The sequence below is a fragment of the Lagopus leucura genome, unplaced genomic scaffold, assembly GCF_019238085.1.
Source record: "Lagopus leucura isolate 7727_CA_CO unplaced genomic scaffold, USGS_WTPT01 Super-Scaffold_100002, whole genome shotgun sequence".
Classification (NCBI taxonomy): Eukaryota; Metazoa; Chordata; class Aves; order Galliformes; family Phasianidae; genus Lagopus; species Lagopus leucura.
Genome location: NW_024962263.1, coordinates 79107466 through 79127114, shown reverse-complemented (window position 1 = coordinate 79127114; position 19649 = coordinate 79107466). Strand labels below are relative to the sequence as shown.

The 19649-nt window shown below is 40.5% G+C and overlaps 1 protein-coding gene across 1 annotated transcript in view; it reads left to right on the top strand.

Annotated features, from left to right (window-relative positions):
* Positions 1 to 15408: 15408 nt before the first annotated feature.
* The window catches only part of LOC122178940, a 41245-nt gene continuing 37004 nt past the window's right edge, over positions 15409 to 19649 (top strand). The window contains exons 1-2 of the mRNA XM_042869498.1: positions 15409 to 15516; positions 16567 to 17309. Of these exons, the coding sequence (XP_042725432.1) occupies positions 17166 to 17309 (144 nt within the window). The 5' untranslated portion in view covers positions 15409 to 15516; positions 16567 to 17165. The remainder of the gene's footprint in view (positions 15517 to 16566; positions 17310 to 19649) is intronic.

Sequence of the window (19649 nt, the reverse complement as noted above, 5' to 3'; positions counted from 1 at the left end):
TTTAATTCACTTGATCTATGGGACTGCTTGGATTGATGTCAAAGTCTGTGTTATTTTCCTTCTCAGTTCATCTTCTGATAAAATATTACTGTAACTTACTTTGATGTTCCTGTTATTGTTTCTGTCTATTTTATTAAAATACTCATAGGTCTTTGGGCATTATGAGCAAAAAAAAAAAAATACCTACTAGACATCTTCTATTTCTTCTCCTGTACTCCTCAAGGGTTAACATCCCTCATTTAATCTAGGCTTTTCACTCTCAGAAGTCAAGGTGAAAAAAGAACTAATGTTGCTTAAATAACTTTGAACCAGAAAAATAATATGCAGCTACTTAAAAAACAGGTAATTTCACCAAAATACACTATAAGGAGTTGCCTGAAAACATGTAAACTACATGTATCTTTATTTTCCATAGCCTTAACTGCAAGACAGCTTTGTGAGGGTGGTGAGGCACTGGCACAGGCTGCTCAGAGTGCCCAATCCTTGGAGGCACTCAAGGCCAGGTTGGATGGCACGCTGGGCAGCCTGAGCTGGTGGGAGGCAACCAGCCCAGAGCAGGGGGTTGGGGCTGGGTGGGCTTTCAGGTCTTCTCCAGCCCAAAACAATTCTATGATTCTATGATTCTATGTTATGTCAATGTAGCTGCAGTAAGATTGTTTCCCTGGATCTGTACGTGGTCTGAAAGACTAATTTGGGATCCAATTATCTTATTTAGGCACCAAATTTAATACCTGACCTTCATCTAAAATCATGGGGTTTAAACAAAAATGTCATAAGATTTGTCTGGTGAAAAAAAACGGGTTAGCAGTAAGTGGACTCTGTGTGTGTGGAAACTGTATGTATTCGAAATCCAATTGAATGAGTTTTTCCTGAGTGAGTATTGAATGAAGTATTGCAGGGTACCTGCTTTAGCAGGGGGGTTGGACTCAATAATATCTTGAGGTCCCTTCCAACCAACCATTGCAATTCTGTGATTCTGCAAGTTTGATCTAAAAACAGCTCTCTTCTCAAGGATGGATTGAGAGGAGAGCATAATTCATGATGAAACATGAATTATTTCTTTACTTTTTGATGGAAGCTAGTAGATATTACAAGGAAGGAAATACTGGAGGAGGAAGAAATGGAAGGGGAGAGGGATAGGTGAGAACAGAGAATGAAGGAAGGTGGGAAAAAAGCATGCAGATCTGGAAGGGGAATATGTCTTCTTACTCAGCACCACTAGTGGTATAAGACATTAAGCAGATAAACAACAATTTATTATTTAAATCCATGTTCTGCCCATGATGTATGTGCAGACCTCCCCATGAGGTCAGTGGGTGTGCCAGTCTGGGCTGTCAAAAAATATGCCGTCTGAAATTCAGATCCTGGCCTCCTGGGAGCAGCTAGATGTGGAATTTGGAATGAGTTTGACATTACTGTACAGAGCAACTGACGCTGGTGGATACATCTCTGAGGTGTAATTGTGCGAGGATTTGCTTTTTCACACTCGGCACGTGGGAAAGTCTTTCAAACTAATTGGTGTGATGACATTATTTATGTGTGGCTCTAGGGTGCTGTTCTCATTTCTTATTCATTTATTGTCACCATCTCCTATTGAAATAAGGAGGTGTTATCTACTTTATAGATACAGTGACCTGAGTGCACCAGGGTAAAGCAGTGGATCTATGGAAGAACTGCCTTCCTCTGTGCATGGCTACTTCTGTGTGGACATCAGTAGGACAGAAATGAGTTCTGTTCAATAGTTTGAGTCACTATTTCACTATTACATCAGTTAGTCAAACATTAAAACAATTCTAATAATTAAACATTCAACTGAGCAAATGTTTTAAGATAACTACATATTTCTCAGCATCTGTTTTCATCCTGCTGGCAGCAATTGTGCTTGAAATGGTGTAACATGTACATAACAGCAAAACCAAGTAGTCAGCCACATAGCAAGCAGCATTCTTTGAACTCAGGGACAGTAGCAGACAGGTGACACTTAGAGAGGGCTTAGAGAGGATTTCCAGAACTGATGCTGATGAAAGCTAATTGGAAGTGGAATGGATTCCGAGTAGTGTCCTTACTTTGGGAGAACCATTTGGGCTAACAGAAACCACTACTGGAAAAGATTCAGAGGAGGTGGAGGAAAAGGTAAGATTTTCACAATATGCCCGGAAATCTGGCTAGTCCAAGATGCTGACAAAAGCCAACACCGATTATATCTGATGAGCAGTACCCTCAGTGTTCCATAAAATAGCTGTAGTACCACCTAAATCCTAGTTTTCTTACTAATCTTGAACATTAGATAAAATCTTGAAGAATAGAGCTTTAATCCTTTCCAAAATTTTTCTGGCATTGACATTTACCATCTGTTGTCTTCATGTTTTCTTCAGAATAAATTGCCTCATCTAATCCTCATTTGAAAAAATTCCTATTCTCAACTTTCTTGACACTGTATCAAGATACCTAATAACTATGTGTATTTTTTGCTTCCAATGTCAATCTGTCATATTTGCATTTCATGGAATCTCTCCTTATGTATAAGTCAGAAGAAGCCATGAAGCAAACAGAAAAGGCTCATGAGTTTATGTCTTGCCCCACTTTTGATGAATCAGATGCAGGAAAAGAAAGTCCTCAATTTCTAAGTACTTAAAGAAAATGAATATAAGGGTGATCACTAACAGACTGCTCTGAGAGAAAGATCTGCTAGGAAAAAAAATAACAGCAAAGATAATCTGGCATTATAAGGCAACAATTGCAAGGAGAATCTTTATAGCTCTAAGGAGCACACAGCTCAGTTGTTCTTCAGTATGGAACTGCTTCTCAAGCAACAAGCAAGGAGATGGTGGCTGTCCTTATCCAGTGCGTTGTACATTAAATATATATTTCGACTGAACTGATGGAGCATTTAAACTGGAGGTGACACTGTGTCAGTCTCTTTTCCAACCCTGTCAGTCCACTTGCTGACAAGGATGAAAAGTGAATTGGAGAGTCATGCTGCTTCGGTTCAAGACTTTGTCTCAAAAGTAGATATCAGTGTGAAGTAGCCATGAAAGGGCTTTTTGTGCATGGCTCTATCCTGTCATAGTGGGGGTTGCTGTAAGTGAGGAAATGCGAGATGAAGTGGGAATGCAGGCATGGATGAAAATGCAGACAAAATGTCAGGAATCCGTTCTTTGTATCTAAATATAGATATGAAACCAGAGCTGAAATATATTAAATAACTATCAAGCAAAGAATTACTGGGAGCTGCCTTCCACACAGTGTAGAAGATGCCTTTCAAAATACTATGTAGCATCATTTTCAGCTGATGCTTCACGCAGCAGTATATAGGAATGCAAAATTGGGATTAGATTCACAGCTGGGATGGAATGACATTCTGCCACAGGCTTTAGTGGAACCTTGCTGATTAGCACCTACTGGGAACCTGCCCTTGTGTGCTGAAGAGCTGTGGAAGTGCAGAAAAGTTTAGTTACTGTTCTGTTGCAGCCCTGTGTTGAGACATCATGTTTCTTGTGCAAGTGTAGTCCTGATCAGAATCAGTGAGAGCTTGGTGTGTAGGAAAATCTTTGACATTTCAGGCAATATCATGATGAAAGAAAGAACTATGTACAAAAGGAGCTGATTGAAGCATGGAAAAAATTAGGAGCCCAGGACAGCTGGATACTTTGTTGGTGACCATGTGGATTATCACCACCAACTGGCCTGTGTTATCCATCCCTCTCCTTCTCACCCCCCCACCACGAGTGAGTGCTCACCACCATGAGCTCCTCCAGAGAACAGATGAACAGAGGGAGGAGTTTTCAGTTCTCTGCTGTGTCTTACAGTCACACTGATGTCCAGTGACCCTGGGAGGAACTGTGATCCTGAAGCAGCAAAATGGGGGAGACTTTGATGCCAGAGACAGAAGTCTGTAGCAAAAAGTACAAGAGAACACAAAAAACAAGGATAGTGCAATGGTTTAACTTTCATCTTCAGCTTTACTGTTGGATGACTGAAGTGAAGTTGTGTTGCTGGAACTGAACTCTCCCCTGCTGTATCATCCAGACTGTGGATGCATCTGTGTGGGCATTGCTCCCCAGTCTCTGAAGCCGTCCATCATCTAGCATTAGAAGTCTTCAGAAATTGCTAATCTGTGCCTCCAAACAAGATCTAATGGCATTACATGCTACATACTCCCTAAGCAAAGACATTACAAAAAGCCTCCCTACCCAGCAGGGGAACACCACTGTTACTTGGTACCTCTGAGGTTTCTATGGCCAACAAAAGCTCAGACCAGCACTGTCTACAGTCTAAAAACTCTGCCAGACCTTTCCAATAGCATTGTCTTGTGCTAATCTGAGGATAAAGCACTGTAGAAACCTTTTTTTGCCATTTTGGCAAGTTGACTGAACTGGTTAATCTTGGTGAAAGATAAATATATCTTTCTGCTGCACCTGATAAAGGCGAGGATGGCTTCAACCTTGGACGTCTTAAAGTGTGTGACATTGAATGGCAATAGTCTGTCTCATCACATGAGTGTCAGCTGCTCCAATGGTTGTTCCGGGCATCACACCAAGTGTAGCACTCATAAACCAGATCTGTGGCATCATTCACCCTGAGGCATTCATTTTGAAACACCTGTCTCTGCTTCTAGACAGCTACAAAGCTATGCAGTGATTTCTTTTGAAGGAAAACAAGAGTGGAAAGCAAGTGAAAATTAAGAATTCTTGTATAAAGACAGTAGTTCCAGCCAGCATGAACTAGGTCTGTGTAGGGTACAGAAAAGCTCTAAGGTGACTGTAGGACTCAATGCATCTTCTGGACTTTTCATTATTTTGTCATATTAGTATATATAATATATAGAGAGATAAGCTATCACACATATATATGTTTAGTTTTGTCTGAAATACAGAAACTAAGAAAAGAAATGAGAGGGTAAAGATTGAGACAAGGTTGTGAACATTATGATTCCCCTTTTCTGATAAACTTTGTTGTTTCATTTAGCCAACATTAGGGCTTTGCCCACCTTTTGATCTCGGGCCCACCACTAGAACAGATTTACTATTAAAAAATGCCGCTTTTAAATGATGTTTGCTTTAAGTAAGTCTGGAGTGTGATTATTTTGACTTGAGAAAATAACAGACTGTTTGTTTTAACTGAATTCATTACACATGTTTGTAATAAATCGACTTGTACAGTTATCCTGACACAGAGTGGGCCAAAATTTGAAATTGCTGCAGCCCTGGTGAAATTTCAGCACTACAAAATCAAGCAAAAACAAAGAAAAATGAAAAAATATTTTGTGAAAGCTAGTAATCAAGCAGAGCAAGGATTTAAGGCTGTTTAGCATGCTGGGGGACAGGGAGTAATAGAAACATGAGATTGGAGGGAAGAAAGGGCTTCTGAGTTCCCAACAAGGCAGCGTCCTGCTGCCATTTATGGGGCCACAGGCCACGCTCAGCCGTCAGCCACCTGTATTTCTCCCTGGGAGCTACAGTTCCTGCTCAGACCACCTACTTAGTAAACCAAAGCCAGTTAAGACAGAGTTTAACTGCTCAGATTCAAGGTATTGAAGCAAACGGCCTGCTATCCAGGGAGCCTTCTCTGATATTCTGAAGTGGCAGACTGAAGTTCGTTACAAAATTCCATCCTGCAGTCTCCACCACCTCCACCCCATGATCCCCCAAGGTCAAGGATGAGCACCAAAAGAGCAGTGATAGGCACAGACATCTCATTATAGAAAGTCTTCTGTGGACGGTCAAAGTGGATCTCACAAAATCAGCCACGTGTTTCTCTATTAGAGCTGCTTTGCAGTGCAAGTGCTCTACCTCTGTCTTCTTTGACTTGAATGAGGACATGGTACTGAGGAATATGTCACTCTATGCCATTCACAGTAATAAGGTAGGTGGTCTCCAACATCTCTGCCTCTCTAGGTTCACCTCCTCTGCTCTCCAATCACCATAATCCAGATGGGGTAGTTGTCTTTGCTTTACTGTGATTTCCTTAACGAGGCTATATCTTGGACATTATCCTGGTGCAGCAAGCACTGACTGATGCAGTTTTCCTTGAGTGAAAGCCCCATACAAACATTCTAGAATCAAAATGTTGAAGAGCAAACTGTTTAAAAAAAAAAAAAAGAAAAACAACAATAAAGTTTAAAGCAAAAACACTGCTCCCCACTGTACCTTTTTGAAACCAGAATTGCAATTGCAAAGGGCATCCTTGAAATACCTGCTTTTTCCCACCTTTCCAGTTTTCATTTCTTTAATTTTCTTCTGATCTCTTTATTTCAAGGATGTTTTGCATTGACAAAACATCTCTCCTGTTTCAGCCTGTGATGAGGAAACACACAGATGTCCTGAAATGACTCTCGCATTCTATCAAGAGGTTTCTCATTTTGATCCATTATGCTGCTTTCCAGTTTGTTTTTCCAACAGCTGTCCACTAAGTCAGCTGAAGATATTCATGTAGAGAATAATTTTTCATTATACAGAAACTGAGCATTGCTGTCAGGTCAGCTCCTGTTACTGGTATTGCTACATACTGTGCAGCACAAGCCAGGCTCAGACATGTGGGAGGGTACGTCAGTGGGATCATTTCCATTCCCATTTACACACATAGCAGCTCTGTGTCAACTTTGTTTATGCTTGTGGGAGTCCCTCACCCCTCAGGGTGTTGGCCAAAGCTCTGCTTGCTGCCTCCATGTCTGTCATGACCACAAATAGGCGATAGCCAACATCTCACAGGGAATCTATCTGTTGGGATAAGCATGAACACTTTGGCAGAGGCTGAAACTGAAGAGAGAGGGATGAGTGTTTGCTGGGTTGAGCACTGTGCTACTGGGTGGCAAACCAGGCTTTGTTCCTGTTGCATGACAAAGATGTTCCAAAGCTTTGATTTAAATTTGTGTTCATTGCAGTGCAAACAAATGACATAACTGTCCTTACAGGTTTATATTATACCTTGGATATATCTCTTCTGCCCAAGCCAAGAGTGTTATTACTGATATAATTCTACATTTTGACACATTTTTTTTAAAAAAAATTGTATTATCCTCAGTATTTTTTTTCTTTTCTACTTACTGGTTTCTTCCAAAGAAGTTTTGGTATAGGTGCAGACAATTACATGTTATAATGGGAAAAACTGTACCTTTCCATACCTTAATCCCAAATTGAGTAAAATAATGGCATATTTCTTATGCATATGATTTAGGAGGCATGAAATTGGTCAACTACTTATGTAGCACTATCTCCAGCAGAATGAAGAAGTGTTTAACAATAGCACAAAGCACAACCTGCAAAGAGAATGCTGCAAGTGTGTCTTAAAGCTGTACTGAACAGCACTGTTTATGGGGAACAGCACTGGGTGCTATAATGACAGTCACTATTTGGCCAGTAACAGCACTTTACTGTGTGTTGTACTGAAGATCTACTATAAGGAAGGGAACATAAATTGTATGGTGGTTGTGTGAAGAATATATCCTTCATTATTCCTACAAGAGCACACCATAGCCAGGTACTATATCTTAAGGCAAACTCATACGATGGCTTCCAGTTAAATTTCCAGTTGAAATAACTTTTGAAATGTGACTGTAATTAAATCCCTTGAAGGCTTATGGAAAAGGCATACTCCCTTCTGCAATATCTGTGGCCCCTAAAATTTTGCAATATACTGAGAGTCCATGGAGCCTTTGTTTGATTATACTAGTAATTAAATTTAAAATTTTATTAAACTTGCTAATAAAGACATAAAATACAGAGCTTCATAGATTGCTTTGATTTGTTGTGAGCTTTCACTAAATCCACAATTTCCTGGCACATGAAAACACTGTGTTTAAGGCTACTCAGGTTTAACCACGTCAGTTCAAAAACAGTGACATCACTTCAAAAGGGGCAGAGAAAGAAATCAATTGGTCTGCATCAGAAAAGCTTTTTCTTATGGTATGTGGTGCATCCTACATTAAACAGCTGTGTGAGATGAGGTTCAGAGCCTACAAGCACTGCTCAGCTTCAAGGCGGAGGGCAGTTCCCCAAAGCCACGTGAAAGGGTTCACTTTGTTCTGGTAAGAGATCAAAAGGGCTTTTTCTGTTCTACCAGAGATAGCTGTGAAATTTTGTTCTGGAAATTGTGATGATCTCTTTCAAAGCTGAGGGAGTGTAAGATAGGGGAAGATGTATGACAGCCAAACTTCTCAAAGACAGGTCAGAGAAATTGCCCAGTCCTTCTCCTCCTGGGGGAGTTGGAGTGCCATCTGAATGAGTGAAACAACCCACTTCTTACCTTTTTCCTTTGCAATTCACTGAATCATAGGCTTGTGTCCTTATTTTAAGTTTATATACATCTCTAAAACATGACTAAATATAGAATCCAAGTTAAATTTTTCTCTTGTGAGCTTCCTCATCCAGGAGAAGACCAATGTTTCAAACTTTGAATAGTCTAAAAGTCTTGTTCCTCTCTCTCTGCAGAAAAAAATAAAAATAAAAAGGCCCACAATTAACATAGCAGTTCGGTTATTGTTGTGAAGCTATCAGCATAGAAAAAAAAAAAGCTCCAAAATAAATGAAAATGATGTTGAGGGTCATATGGCTTTTCTTTGTAATAATGCCCCCTCCCATGGCCAGTTTCATAGGGCTTAATTTGAGGAGATTTAATATGATTGCACATTTTAGGAAAGACATGTACAAGATTTTCTTTTCCTTTCAAATATGAACTATAATATATTCACACTTGTGCTGCTAAAACACAGGTCATAAAACACAGATCCTACCAGGTGGCCTCTCTGGCTCTGTTATTATATAGCTTTCTCAGCCCAATTTTAAACATTTTTTCATTAGACATTAACATAGCTTTTGCTACTTCATACAATAGGATGAAAATTGTGTTTTTAGGGCAAGGTATAGAACAAAACTTCACAAATCTAGTTAGCCTCACAGTTGAAACTTGAAACATTTTTGGCCCTTCATGGCAGAAGAGAAAAAAAAGGAAGAAGAAGATGTATATATTCACTATAGCCTTTACAATTTACAGAAATACAGGTTCCCAAGAGCCATCTCAAAAATGGTTTTAGTCAAATATTTATACTGCTATAACTTTATATGCTTAATGAATTTTCCCATTAAGGTTTCTGTGGTTTAGTGAGGAAAGTCCAAATATTCTTGATAATGACTGGTGAGTTAAAATCTCTTGTAGCAACACAGTGTATAAAATCTTCTCCAAGTAACTGTCTTTTTCACACATCTGGAAAGGCTCTTCATTTTTTATCTGCTGGAGTCTTACAAGGGCAGCTTATTACATAAATAAACAGAAGAATATATGTAGTCATAGAATGACTGAATTGAGTATAATCTTACAAAAACAAACCCTGTCTCAATACTCCTTTGTTTGTTGCCTTTTGGCACTATTATTGACTCTCCTGTGTGTACTGTATAATCATTACTGCCCTCAGTTTCTCCCTGATGTGAAACATGGCCAGGTGGTCAGCTGCAACAAGGCCTAGGCTTGCCTAGGAGTGCAGCTTTCTGAAACCAAGTGTGTCCTCAAAATGGGAAGCCCAATTCTCACATTCTTTCCATGCAAGTAAGAGCCCCACTGCCATTCATGGTGTTGCAGACCCTGAAAGAAAAAAATCTGGCCAACTGGAGGCCAAATAACTTCATGTGAGCAGTTGTACGAAGAGAGTAGGAGACTCACGGCTCATTCATGGCCATGGCCACCCCAAGAAATACTTTCTGCCAGGATGTTGTTGTGTCACCTGAAAGGAGACTGTTCATAAGTGATTGCAGGAGAAGAAACAGAAACCAGAGGAAATTCACTCTCCGGAGAATTAGAAGCAGTCTGTAATCTCTTGCAGACCCAACTCCTTCTGTCACACAGAGAAAATGCAATACTTTGTTCTGATCCAACAGGCACCCCTGTAGGGTGATCACCTCCTGCTCCGTCCTTTGATAGGAAGAGAACTACAGTGCTAAGACACAAAAACCACGGCTGTAAATGCTTATTTCATACAATGGTGAAGTGCAGCCATCAGGCCAGCTATAGAGTTATAAAATCTGGTTCATTCTCCTTATAGTACTCTGGAAACGTGGATGCACTCCCATTCTGTGCAGGGAACATGGCTTTGTAGATAGAGCAGTGGAGCTGCTGTCATTTGCCTGTCCTTCTGTCATTTCAAAAATTACATATAGCAGAGCAAAACAGGAAGTAAAAGAAATTTAAAGGCTTTACACAAAATAAGAGGACTCTAATAAGATGACATTTACTGAAAATACACTTTCTTTTCTGACTGTTATATACTTTTCTGATTCATTATTTCTGTCATATAGCTCTATCTAGTCACCCTACTACAACAAATGTCAGCTACAGAGATAGGTCTTTATCTCTTGCATTTTTTTAGGCTTGGTAAAGGGAGGGAATTGCTGGCCAGGAATGCCTTTGGAACAAAGCTCATCATTCACGGGATGAACGGGACATTCCTGTGATGCTGACACTTAAAGTGAAAGCACAGGAATGAGGATGCTCCTGAAGGTCAGTGCTGTCTATCAGTATCCATACGTTGCCTAACGAGATTAAGTTCTATAAGTAGATGAAGTTGAAGGCTAAAAGGATTGAGTTCTATAAGTAAATGAAGTTGAACCCAAATCCTGGAAACCTGAATCTCAAAGAAGGCTGTAGTTTGTCTCCATTTGTGTATGGGCTCTGTGCTCCACCGGGTGCAGTGTTTTGGAAATCGGAGACTTCAGGCTGAGGTTACTTAGAATATGTGTGGATTTCCATACAAAGGGTGATGTGACTCTTGCTATGCTTCTGCACAGGCTCTGACAAAGGATGGGGATGTGGCAGAATGCTGTGTCTGGGATGGCACAGGTTTATTTGTCTGCACAGCTCTGTGGTTTTGCTGGTACTCTGAGGAACTCTGAGACGTGTGGGATACTCACTATACCCAGCATAGCAAGGGGAACCTGAAGAAAAGTCACACTGCTTCGTGGAAGGCCTGACCTACTACCGCCATAAACTGGAGACATAGGAACAAGATGGGATAGACAGTGCAACAGGCGGTGCTGGGAGACACACAAGGGACAGGACACAGTCAGGGCTGAGAGCAGTGCAACTGCAAATGTAATCTTTTCTCATCCAGCCACAAAGCCATGCACAGCTGGATACCAACTCAGAGACCTGCAGGGTCCATCACCTAGGGACGGGAGCTGGGACAGACTGCATGGCAGCCCTCACAGCACCAAATGGGGAGCAGGAAGTCATGGGACACTCAGAAAAGCAACACATTTATCCTGTTCCAAAGTTAAGCCTGTTCCAAAATAGTAAACGCATATATTGAACTCAGCTTTCTACATTTACTGACTACAGAAAAGGCATCCTTTAGGGGAGAAAATAGACTGCTGTTTTGCTGGGACTCTTTAGATGCCATGGCTTAAATGAATTCATCACAGTAACCCAGCTCCTATTGCTCTGAGTCGTCGTGTGCTGCAAACAGTCCCTCCATGCACAGTCCAAGATCAACCTTGTCAATACAGTTTGTCATACATCTTATTTCATGTTTGGCATTGTGCTGGTATACCTTATCCTCCAGGTATTGCTAAGGGTTGTAGCTCTGGAGAAAAATGGGTATGGAGGCAGAAATCAGGAATGGGAGAAGGACAAATAGAGGGAAAGTGCAGACATTAGTGAGTACCAAATTTCCTCTGGAGATTTAACATTTCCTATACAGATAAAGTCAACGCCTTGACAGTGATGGTGATAGAGTGGAGACACGCACATAAGATGAATCTTACATTGAAAGCAATGTAGTGAATGTTGAGCACTGAACCACTATGAAGAGACAGCCACCACTGTCCAGACCAGTGAGTCTAATATTGGCATGGCCACATTACCCCTGCAACACAACCAGAGGGAGTGTGTGGACATATTTAAAATGAATGATGTATTTATGCTATACCTTCTATTCTGTCCTAACCTCTCATTTATTCACACTTTCTCTTTCTTTGGTGCAGTAATTCCAAAGTAGATGCAGTTCATTATTTTTTGTTTCTTATGCCCCAGTGAATATTTTCCCAAAGCTCTTTTGAAATATATTTCCTTCTCTTAATATCAAGTTGTTCCTTCAAAAAGTCAACAAAGGCAATCAATAAAGAATCCAGCCATATCTTTACAGTTGATAGGAGATTTGGCAAAGTTTTATACATTAATTTATGCAAAAAGCCATACTGTTTTCAGTCTCAGAGCATTCATGTGAACTTCTTTCGTAATTTTACTGAACTTAATACCTGTTCTCTTTGACTTAGAAAAACAAACATTAAAAAATATAAGACTAAGAGTAGCATAGTTTCCACTCTGGAAGTAGTATTTCTGCTTGAAACAATTTTGCCTAAAATCAGTAGACAACTAATTTTTAAATGAAATTGAAATTAAAAAATACAGTGGCAATATCTTTTGAGTCACTAGAGGAGCTGGGCTTAGAGAAAGTGAAAATAATTAAATTTAGCCATAATGCCCTCTGTTTAATTGACATTTACTCCAATTCTATTTTATTTTTAAGCGAACTCCAGGGAAATGTTCAAATATTGAAAAGGATAGAAGTGAAGCATTTGATTTGTCCTCAATTCTCAAAAAATGCAGGATAATCTGAAATCCTTTTCCACCAGAATGAAAAAATCTGTATGGTACCACTTACAACTGCAGTGAAAAAGGGAAAACAATTCCATGTCAGATAAATATAGGTTTTGAAATGATTACCAGGGAGTAATTTGTGGAAAGGATGAAAAACTCAGGAAAAGTGTTCTGGTATGAATGGCTGTGGCAGAATTGGTCTTTAAGCAGCATAACTTACAGTAATCTTTTTCCTTTATCATCTCCTTGGGCTGAGTGAAATAATCTGTCAGTAAAAGCACATTTTTTTTTTTCCTGCAGAAACACAGGAGCTTTTGCCAAAACAGCTCTGTACTGGACATACAACAAAAAAACACAGAATAAGCTTTGCCTTACAGCATGCACTACATAGCTTTATGTCAGCAAAATGGGCTGACATAATATTGCAGTGCTAGATAACTCTACCACATGCTCCGTCCTGATTTTGTTACCCAAACAAAAACCAAAACAATTCCCTCCCTCCATTCTCCTCCCCTTTTCATTCCCTCCCACGTTAAAAGAGAAGCAGCGGTCTGTTCAGGCTATAAAAACTCCCAGGCTTTTTGCAGCTCTCATCCGGAGCTGGCTAAGCATCCTCCCTGTGGACTCTGCTTTCCAACTATGTCCCCACCCCTTACAAGTGAGTCATTCCTCCAGGGCTCCTTGAGCTGTTTTGGTTCAGAAACCTCTGTCACCATGGGCTTCCCACCTGTGTTGGGATGGGTCACGGGAGCCTGAAGCATCTTTTGGTGACCTCGCTGCCTGCCAAATGCAAGGTGGAGCCTCCGTAGCCTTTCCTCTCCAATATGATGCAAAATCCTTTTTATTTTTGGAATAATAATAATAATAAAGAAATATTCTTTATGTTTACATTTCTTTCTACATGTACCTGAAGAGAAGCTGTAGCATGGTGGGGACTGACTTTTTCTGCCACGTAACAGCAATAGAACAAGATGTGATGGCCTTAAGTTGCACCAGAGGAGGTTCAGGTTGGACATTAGGAAACATTTCTTAACAGACCGTGTGGTGAGGTATTGGAACAGGCTTCCCACAGAGGTGGCAAAGTCACCATCTCTGGAGGTGTTCAAGAAACACTGTGGCACTGAGGGATGTGGGTTAATGGGCAGGGTAGGGGTGGATTCGTGGTTGGACTAGATGATCTTAGAAGTCTTTCCAAACGTAACGATTCTATGATCCTATGATTTCAGGAATTTTTAAGATTCTGTTCTGCTGAATTTTTCTCAATCACTGGTGCCGATCAGAAAATCTTATGTTACAGCTTTCCCTTCCCTTCCCTTCCCTTCCCTTCCCTTCCCTTCCCTTCCCTTCCCTTCCTTTTCTATTGGAAAACATAGTTTTTTTGAAACCAGAAGGCCATTTACTAAATCATTTTTATATTTCGTTTTGAAAATGAACAAAGAAATCTCTGTATCATTTCAGACTTTTTATGATAAATCTTTTGTGTTTTTAATTCAGAATTACCCTGAGTTTACATCATTTTTCTCCTCTACATGTTATATTTTTATAAAAAAAAATCTGCAATAAAAATAAAACATTTTGTCCAAAATCAACAATATATGTATCTAACATTCTTTTAGATGCATTCATTTCTAAGTGATGTTAGAAGGATCCATGCCTTAAACTCTGCTGAAAAAAAAATGAAACTATACATAGAATTTCAGAAAATATGTACATCTCCATATCCTCTAGAAATGTCTGAGAACAAGGGAGCTTTTTAAAACACTCTCCACTATACAGTAATGTTGCACAGTTCTTTGCTCTGTTAGATGATTCTAGGCAGATCCATGTAGAATCTGAATACATGGAATCATGTAATGACTTGTGTTGGAAGGGATCTTAAAGCCCATCCTGTTGCCACCCACCAGATCGGGCTGCCTGCCCAGGGCCCCATCGAACTTGGCTTTCAATCCCTCCACGGATATCCACAACTTCTCTGAGTAACCTGTTTCAACACCTCACTGCCTTCTGTGTAAAAAATTTCCTCCTAATTTTTAATCTAATTCTCCCGTCTTTTAGCTTAAAATCGTGTTCCATTGTCCTATTACTATCTATGCATGTAAAAATTTGGTTCTTCAAATTCTGGAAGACCAGAATGAGGTCTCCCCAGAGACTTCTCAAGGCTAAACAAGCAGAGGGGAACAAAAACCTCACGCTCCCTGCTTGCCATCCCTCTTCTGATGCAGCCCAGGATACAGTTGGTCTTCTGGGCTGCAGGCATACACTGCTGGCTCATGTTAGTCTTTTCATCCACCAAAACCCCTAGCCCTTCTTTGCAGAGTTGCCCTCAAGGAGTTATTCTCTCCGTCTGTACACATATCTGGGGTTGTCCTAACTCAAGCACAACACCTTTCACTTGGCCTTGTTGAACCTCATTAGGTTAACATGGGCTCATTCTTCAAGCTTGTCCAGGTCCCACAAGATGGCATCCGTTCTTTCTGTTGGATCAACTGCATCACTCAGCTTGGTACCGTCTGCAATCTTGTTGAGGGGATGCTTGATCCCATTGTCTGTCATTGATAAAGATGTTAAAAAGCTCTGGTCCTAAGACAGATCCCCGGGGAAAATGTCAGAGGACAAGGGAGCTTTTTACACCCCTCTCTGCTTTACAGTAGCCCTACATAGTGCTTACACAGCTAGGTGATAGTAGGAGGATCCATGTCCTCAAACTCTACTGAGAAAAGGAAATTTATAAATAGATTTTCAGAAAACACGTGATTAGTGGCTCCTTCCAAGAGTAGTAGCTGAGCACAGAGCATACAGTCACTCCAAGAGCCGTGCGGGTGTTTGGTACCAGAAGCATTTGGAGCTCCTGGGTTGCTGGGAGCATGATGTTCTACCATACTGTACAGCACTGCTGGAGATGACAGTGGGTTTGAAGAGTTCAGATTTTAGGTAAGACCATCAATTTGCTATTTGGACTTTAAATGTTAGTTTTGAAATACCACAACCACCAGATGCAAAATGTGGTTCAAACAGTGATAACAGAGTGATGATGCATTTTCTAGTTTTATTTTTAGTCTTTGTCATTGGCTTCATCCAGGTCAAGAACTGCCTGCTCTCCTGGTGGCACAAAAGTCTGCCAAGTGCTCTGTCTAAATCAATAGCAGGAGGATCACGCACTGAGTGGAGTCAGATTGATTTGGCAAATCCTTGGTCTATGTGGGCCCAATAGTGAAGACGGGGAAGCTGCAAACACTAACCATTTTTTACCTACATTTTCCTTTGGATCTCATCCATAGTGACTCTCTGAGACACAATTATGTTGCAATCAGTAGACCTTACAGGCTGTGCTTTACTGGTTTTATCGCACAAAAAAAAGGGTAGGCTTGTTCTAAACGTTGGGTTTTATGTTGTTTGTTGTTGTTATTGTTGTTTATTTGTTTGTTTTGATTTTTATTAAGAGGATGAGAGTGTTCAGAATTCAAAGCAAAACTGTTTTTACAAAAAAAAAAAATATGCTTGGGAACTTTTGAATGGCCACAGAAGTCAATTTATAAAAGTTTTATCATCACCAGAGGAGTTATATTTGCCAGCAGAGCAGAACTTAATCATCAATTTTACTTTACAAATTTTGCTTTTTACTATGTAACGCAGGCAGGGAAAACCCTCGAAGTGTTCCCTGAGCGGGAAGCGATCCTGAGAGAGAGAAATGTTGTGACTCATCTCCACAGCAACCCAGGGGTGATGACGTGAGCGCTGCTCTGGCTTGTTCTTGTTTAGCAACAACTGTACAATACATAAATACACGTTTGGTGGCTAGGGGATTACAGAGACAATGATGAATTCTTCACAGATCCTTATCTATTAAACTAATTAGTAAACCTGGAGGATGACAAAGATTATTGGTAACCAATGTGGTTAACAATTTGAGTTGATGCTGATTTGCTCTTCTAATTTTTCCTTCAATAGGAAGATAAGAGACTATTGTTATTTATTTTTTAGGACACGGCCTCTGTTGACAAATGTGAAAATTTCTGCCTGTTCAATAACCCCAGCCTGGTCTGTGATGGAGGTGTGATGTGAGACCTGCAGCCTCAGAGCAATGGCCTGTCCACAGCCAAAAAAGCAGAAGGCAACAACAGTTTGCTGTGAACCACAGGGATATTTTGCATGTCCGAGCTCACCTGTACACATGTACTTGTAGCCACAATATACACTGGGGCAAGAACAGGCTTTTCACAACCTACTCTACCCAGCACTGATGAGGCTGAACCTGAAGTGCTGTGTCAAGTTCTGGGCTTCCCAATACAGGAGAGAGCTGGACATACTGAATAGTGTCAAAGGGAGAGCCACCTAGATGATGAAGGGACTGGAGGAGAGGCTGAGAGAGCTGGGCCTGTTCATCCTGGAGAAGAGGGGGCTCAGGGGCATCTTATTAATATCAGTCTACACCTGGAGGGAGAGTGCAGAGGATGGAGCCAAGCTTTTGTCAGTGGTGCCCACTGATAGGGCAAGAGGTTACAGGCACAAACTGAAATGTCAGGGAGCACTTAACTGTGCAGATAACTGAGCAGTGGCATACACTGCCCAGAAACTGTGGAATGCCCAGAAACTGTGGAATCTCCTTCTTTGAGATCTCCAAAACCTGCCTGGACGTTTCCCTGGGCACCCTGCTCTGGATGTCCCTGCTTGAGCAAGCGTTGGGCCAGATGGACCCAGAGGTACTTCCCCACCTCGGACATGCTGTGAGTCTGTGATTCTGTGAACTCCAGTCAGTATATTTCTCTATTAAATATGGGAAATTCATTTGATGTCTAGTAGATAATAAAGACTTCTTTACAGATTTTGAATTCAAGCGAGGAAAGTTATGCCCCTGCTATGCAGTAGTAACAGGATAGTTTGGTTTTTATTGTTGTTGCTTTAAAAAAAAAAAATTCCAGAAAGAGATTTCTTTCTTCTTTAAGAGAACCAAGCCCTTCTGTCTCAGCTATCCCTACTGCATTTCTATAGTATCTTATCACTTCAGCCTGTAGCACTTTTCCTTGTGCCCAAGGCCACCATCAGTGTCACACTTTTTTGGCCACATTTTGCCATGCCATGTGCATATATTCATCTGGGTGGCTAATCAGACCCATGTGGAGTCTGTCTGCTCTATAACTGAGTCATAAATGCCAGTAAAAGCCGTGATGGATGCTAAGGGAGGTTCTCCATTCACTCAAGTAGGTGTCACTTTCTATTTTATACCTATTACCAAGCTTGAAGTCTCTGAGATCAGTATGTTCAAGATGAAATGTTCGAGTTTCTTTTGACTCTGGAAGCAAGAAACACAGTTTGATGAGCCATCACTTAGACAAATTTGCTATGGCATTTTCTATGTTGCTGTGACCAGAAAGTCTCTCTACTGATAACAGTATTCTTTTAACTATTCTTTTGACCATTTTTGCTAGATTACCTCTTTGTAGTTGGACAGACTTACTCCCATCTCCTTGATGGAGGAACCAGCCATACAGCAATGAATATACTGATTTCCTGGGAATAGCAAAAGAGTTTAAAGCATTTCCAAATCATTACATGTGGTAGAGTACAAGACAAGTAAGAATGGGGTAGACAGTTATTTGTAGTGAACTGTGGATCAGTTAGGAAATGTCAATCAGCGGTGTTAAAACAGAATTCTGCTGAGGACAGAGTAAGCCACGAGCTTATCAGAATCTGTGGCAGTCTCACAGCTATATATAATGCCTCAGCGAAACGCATACAATGCTAAGTTCTCCACCACAGCTAGGAGAAATGAAACTCACCTCCAGACTGAAGGAGGATCTTTCTAAATGAGAGCAATCTGGCAGCTCTCCTGGAGTAAGAAAGTATCTGGCTGCACAGCAATCAGGAAAGCTTATTTCCCAATTTGTCTGGCAGTTGGATATGCAAGACATGCTTCATTAAGAAGTATTGCTAGATAGGGGTGTATTTGCTTCTTGAAACTGAAAATAAGCATAATTCCTGTTACTTTTAAGTAAGTATCAGTTTTCTCTTGAAATTTAGCGGAGGTCTGGTAACAATTACCATATTTTAATGATTATCAACAAAGGGAATATCTAAATCACAGTAAGTTTTTTAGAAAATAGTTGGTGGTTCTGGAAGTATATGATTGTATTTGTCTGATTTGCATCAGTTTTCAAGGGCCTGATTTTCAAAGGTTTGAACGTTCAGTGTTTCCAGAGAATGAGATGTCTTAATAACTTTGATGAAAACCCAGGAGACATTCAGAAGCATAATTTCAAAAATCTTGGTCTTGTATATGCTTTTTTTTTTACCATTATCTTCCCATTACTACAAAATAGACTGTCAGAAACATCATTTGTGATCCCACCACAGTCTTCTTACCAGCCCTGTAAGTTCAAGTAGCATGTCAACTCCTCCCCACCCTGCCCAGAAAAATAAGATTGGAACTAAATTTATGAGACACTTCTTCAACGAAAAGTTAAATTTTTGTGTTGGGCTAGACGACTTCCTGCAGTCCCTTCCAGTCCAGACTATTCTCTGATCCTATCAGTGTGGGAGCTTTGTCCTTTCCAGTCCATTTTGTATTACTTTATCCATTTCCAATATGCTCAGAAAAGAGTCCTTTCAGCTTACTGCTGAGAGCACTGGCATGAAGGTTGCCCAGAGAGGAGGTAGAAGGCCATTCCCTGGAGACATTCAAGGCTGGGCTGGATGGGGCTCTGAGCAACCTGATATAGCTGTTGTCCCGATAGTAGGTGTCCCTGTTCATTGCAGGGGAGTTGGACCATAGTACCTTTAAGGGCCCCTTGCAACTTAAATGATTCTGTGATTCTATGATTCTAAGCATCTGCTTGAAATGTCACAGGTAAAAGGCAGGATGTTTAGAGTTGGATCTTACTATAGTGAGCAGGAAATGATAAACAAAAAAGTGGAAGACAATGAAGATCTGCGGACACACAGACACAAGGATGCTGAATGAGTCAGAGAAGGTTAGTTTGGAAAGATTGACATGAAGCTATTAAAAACTTCTGAAAATTCACATTGATTTAAATAGAATTCCAGACCAGCCATAGACACCACATGTC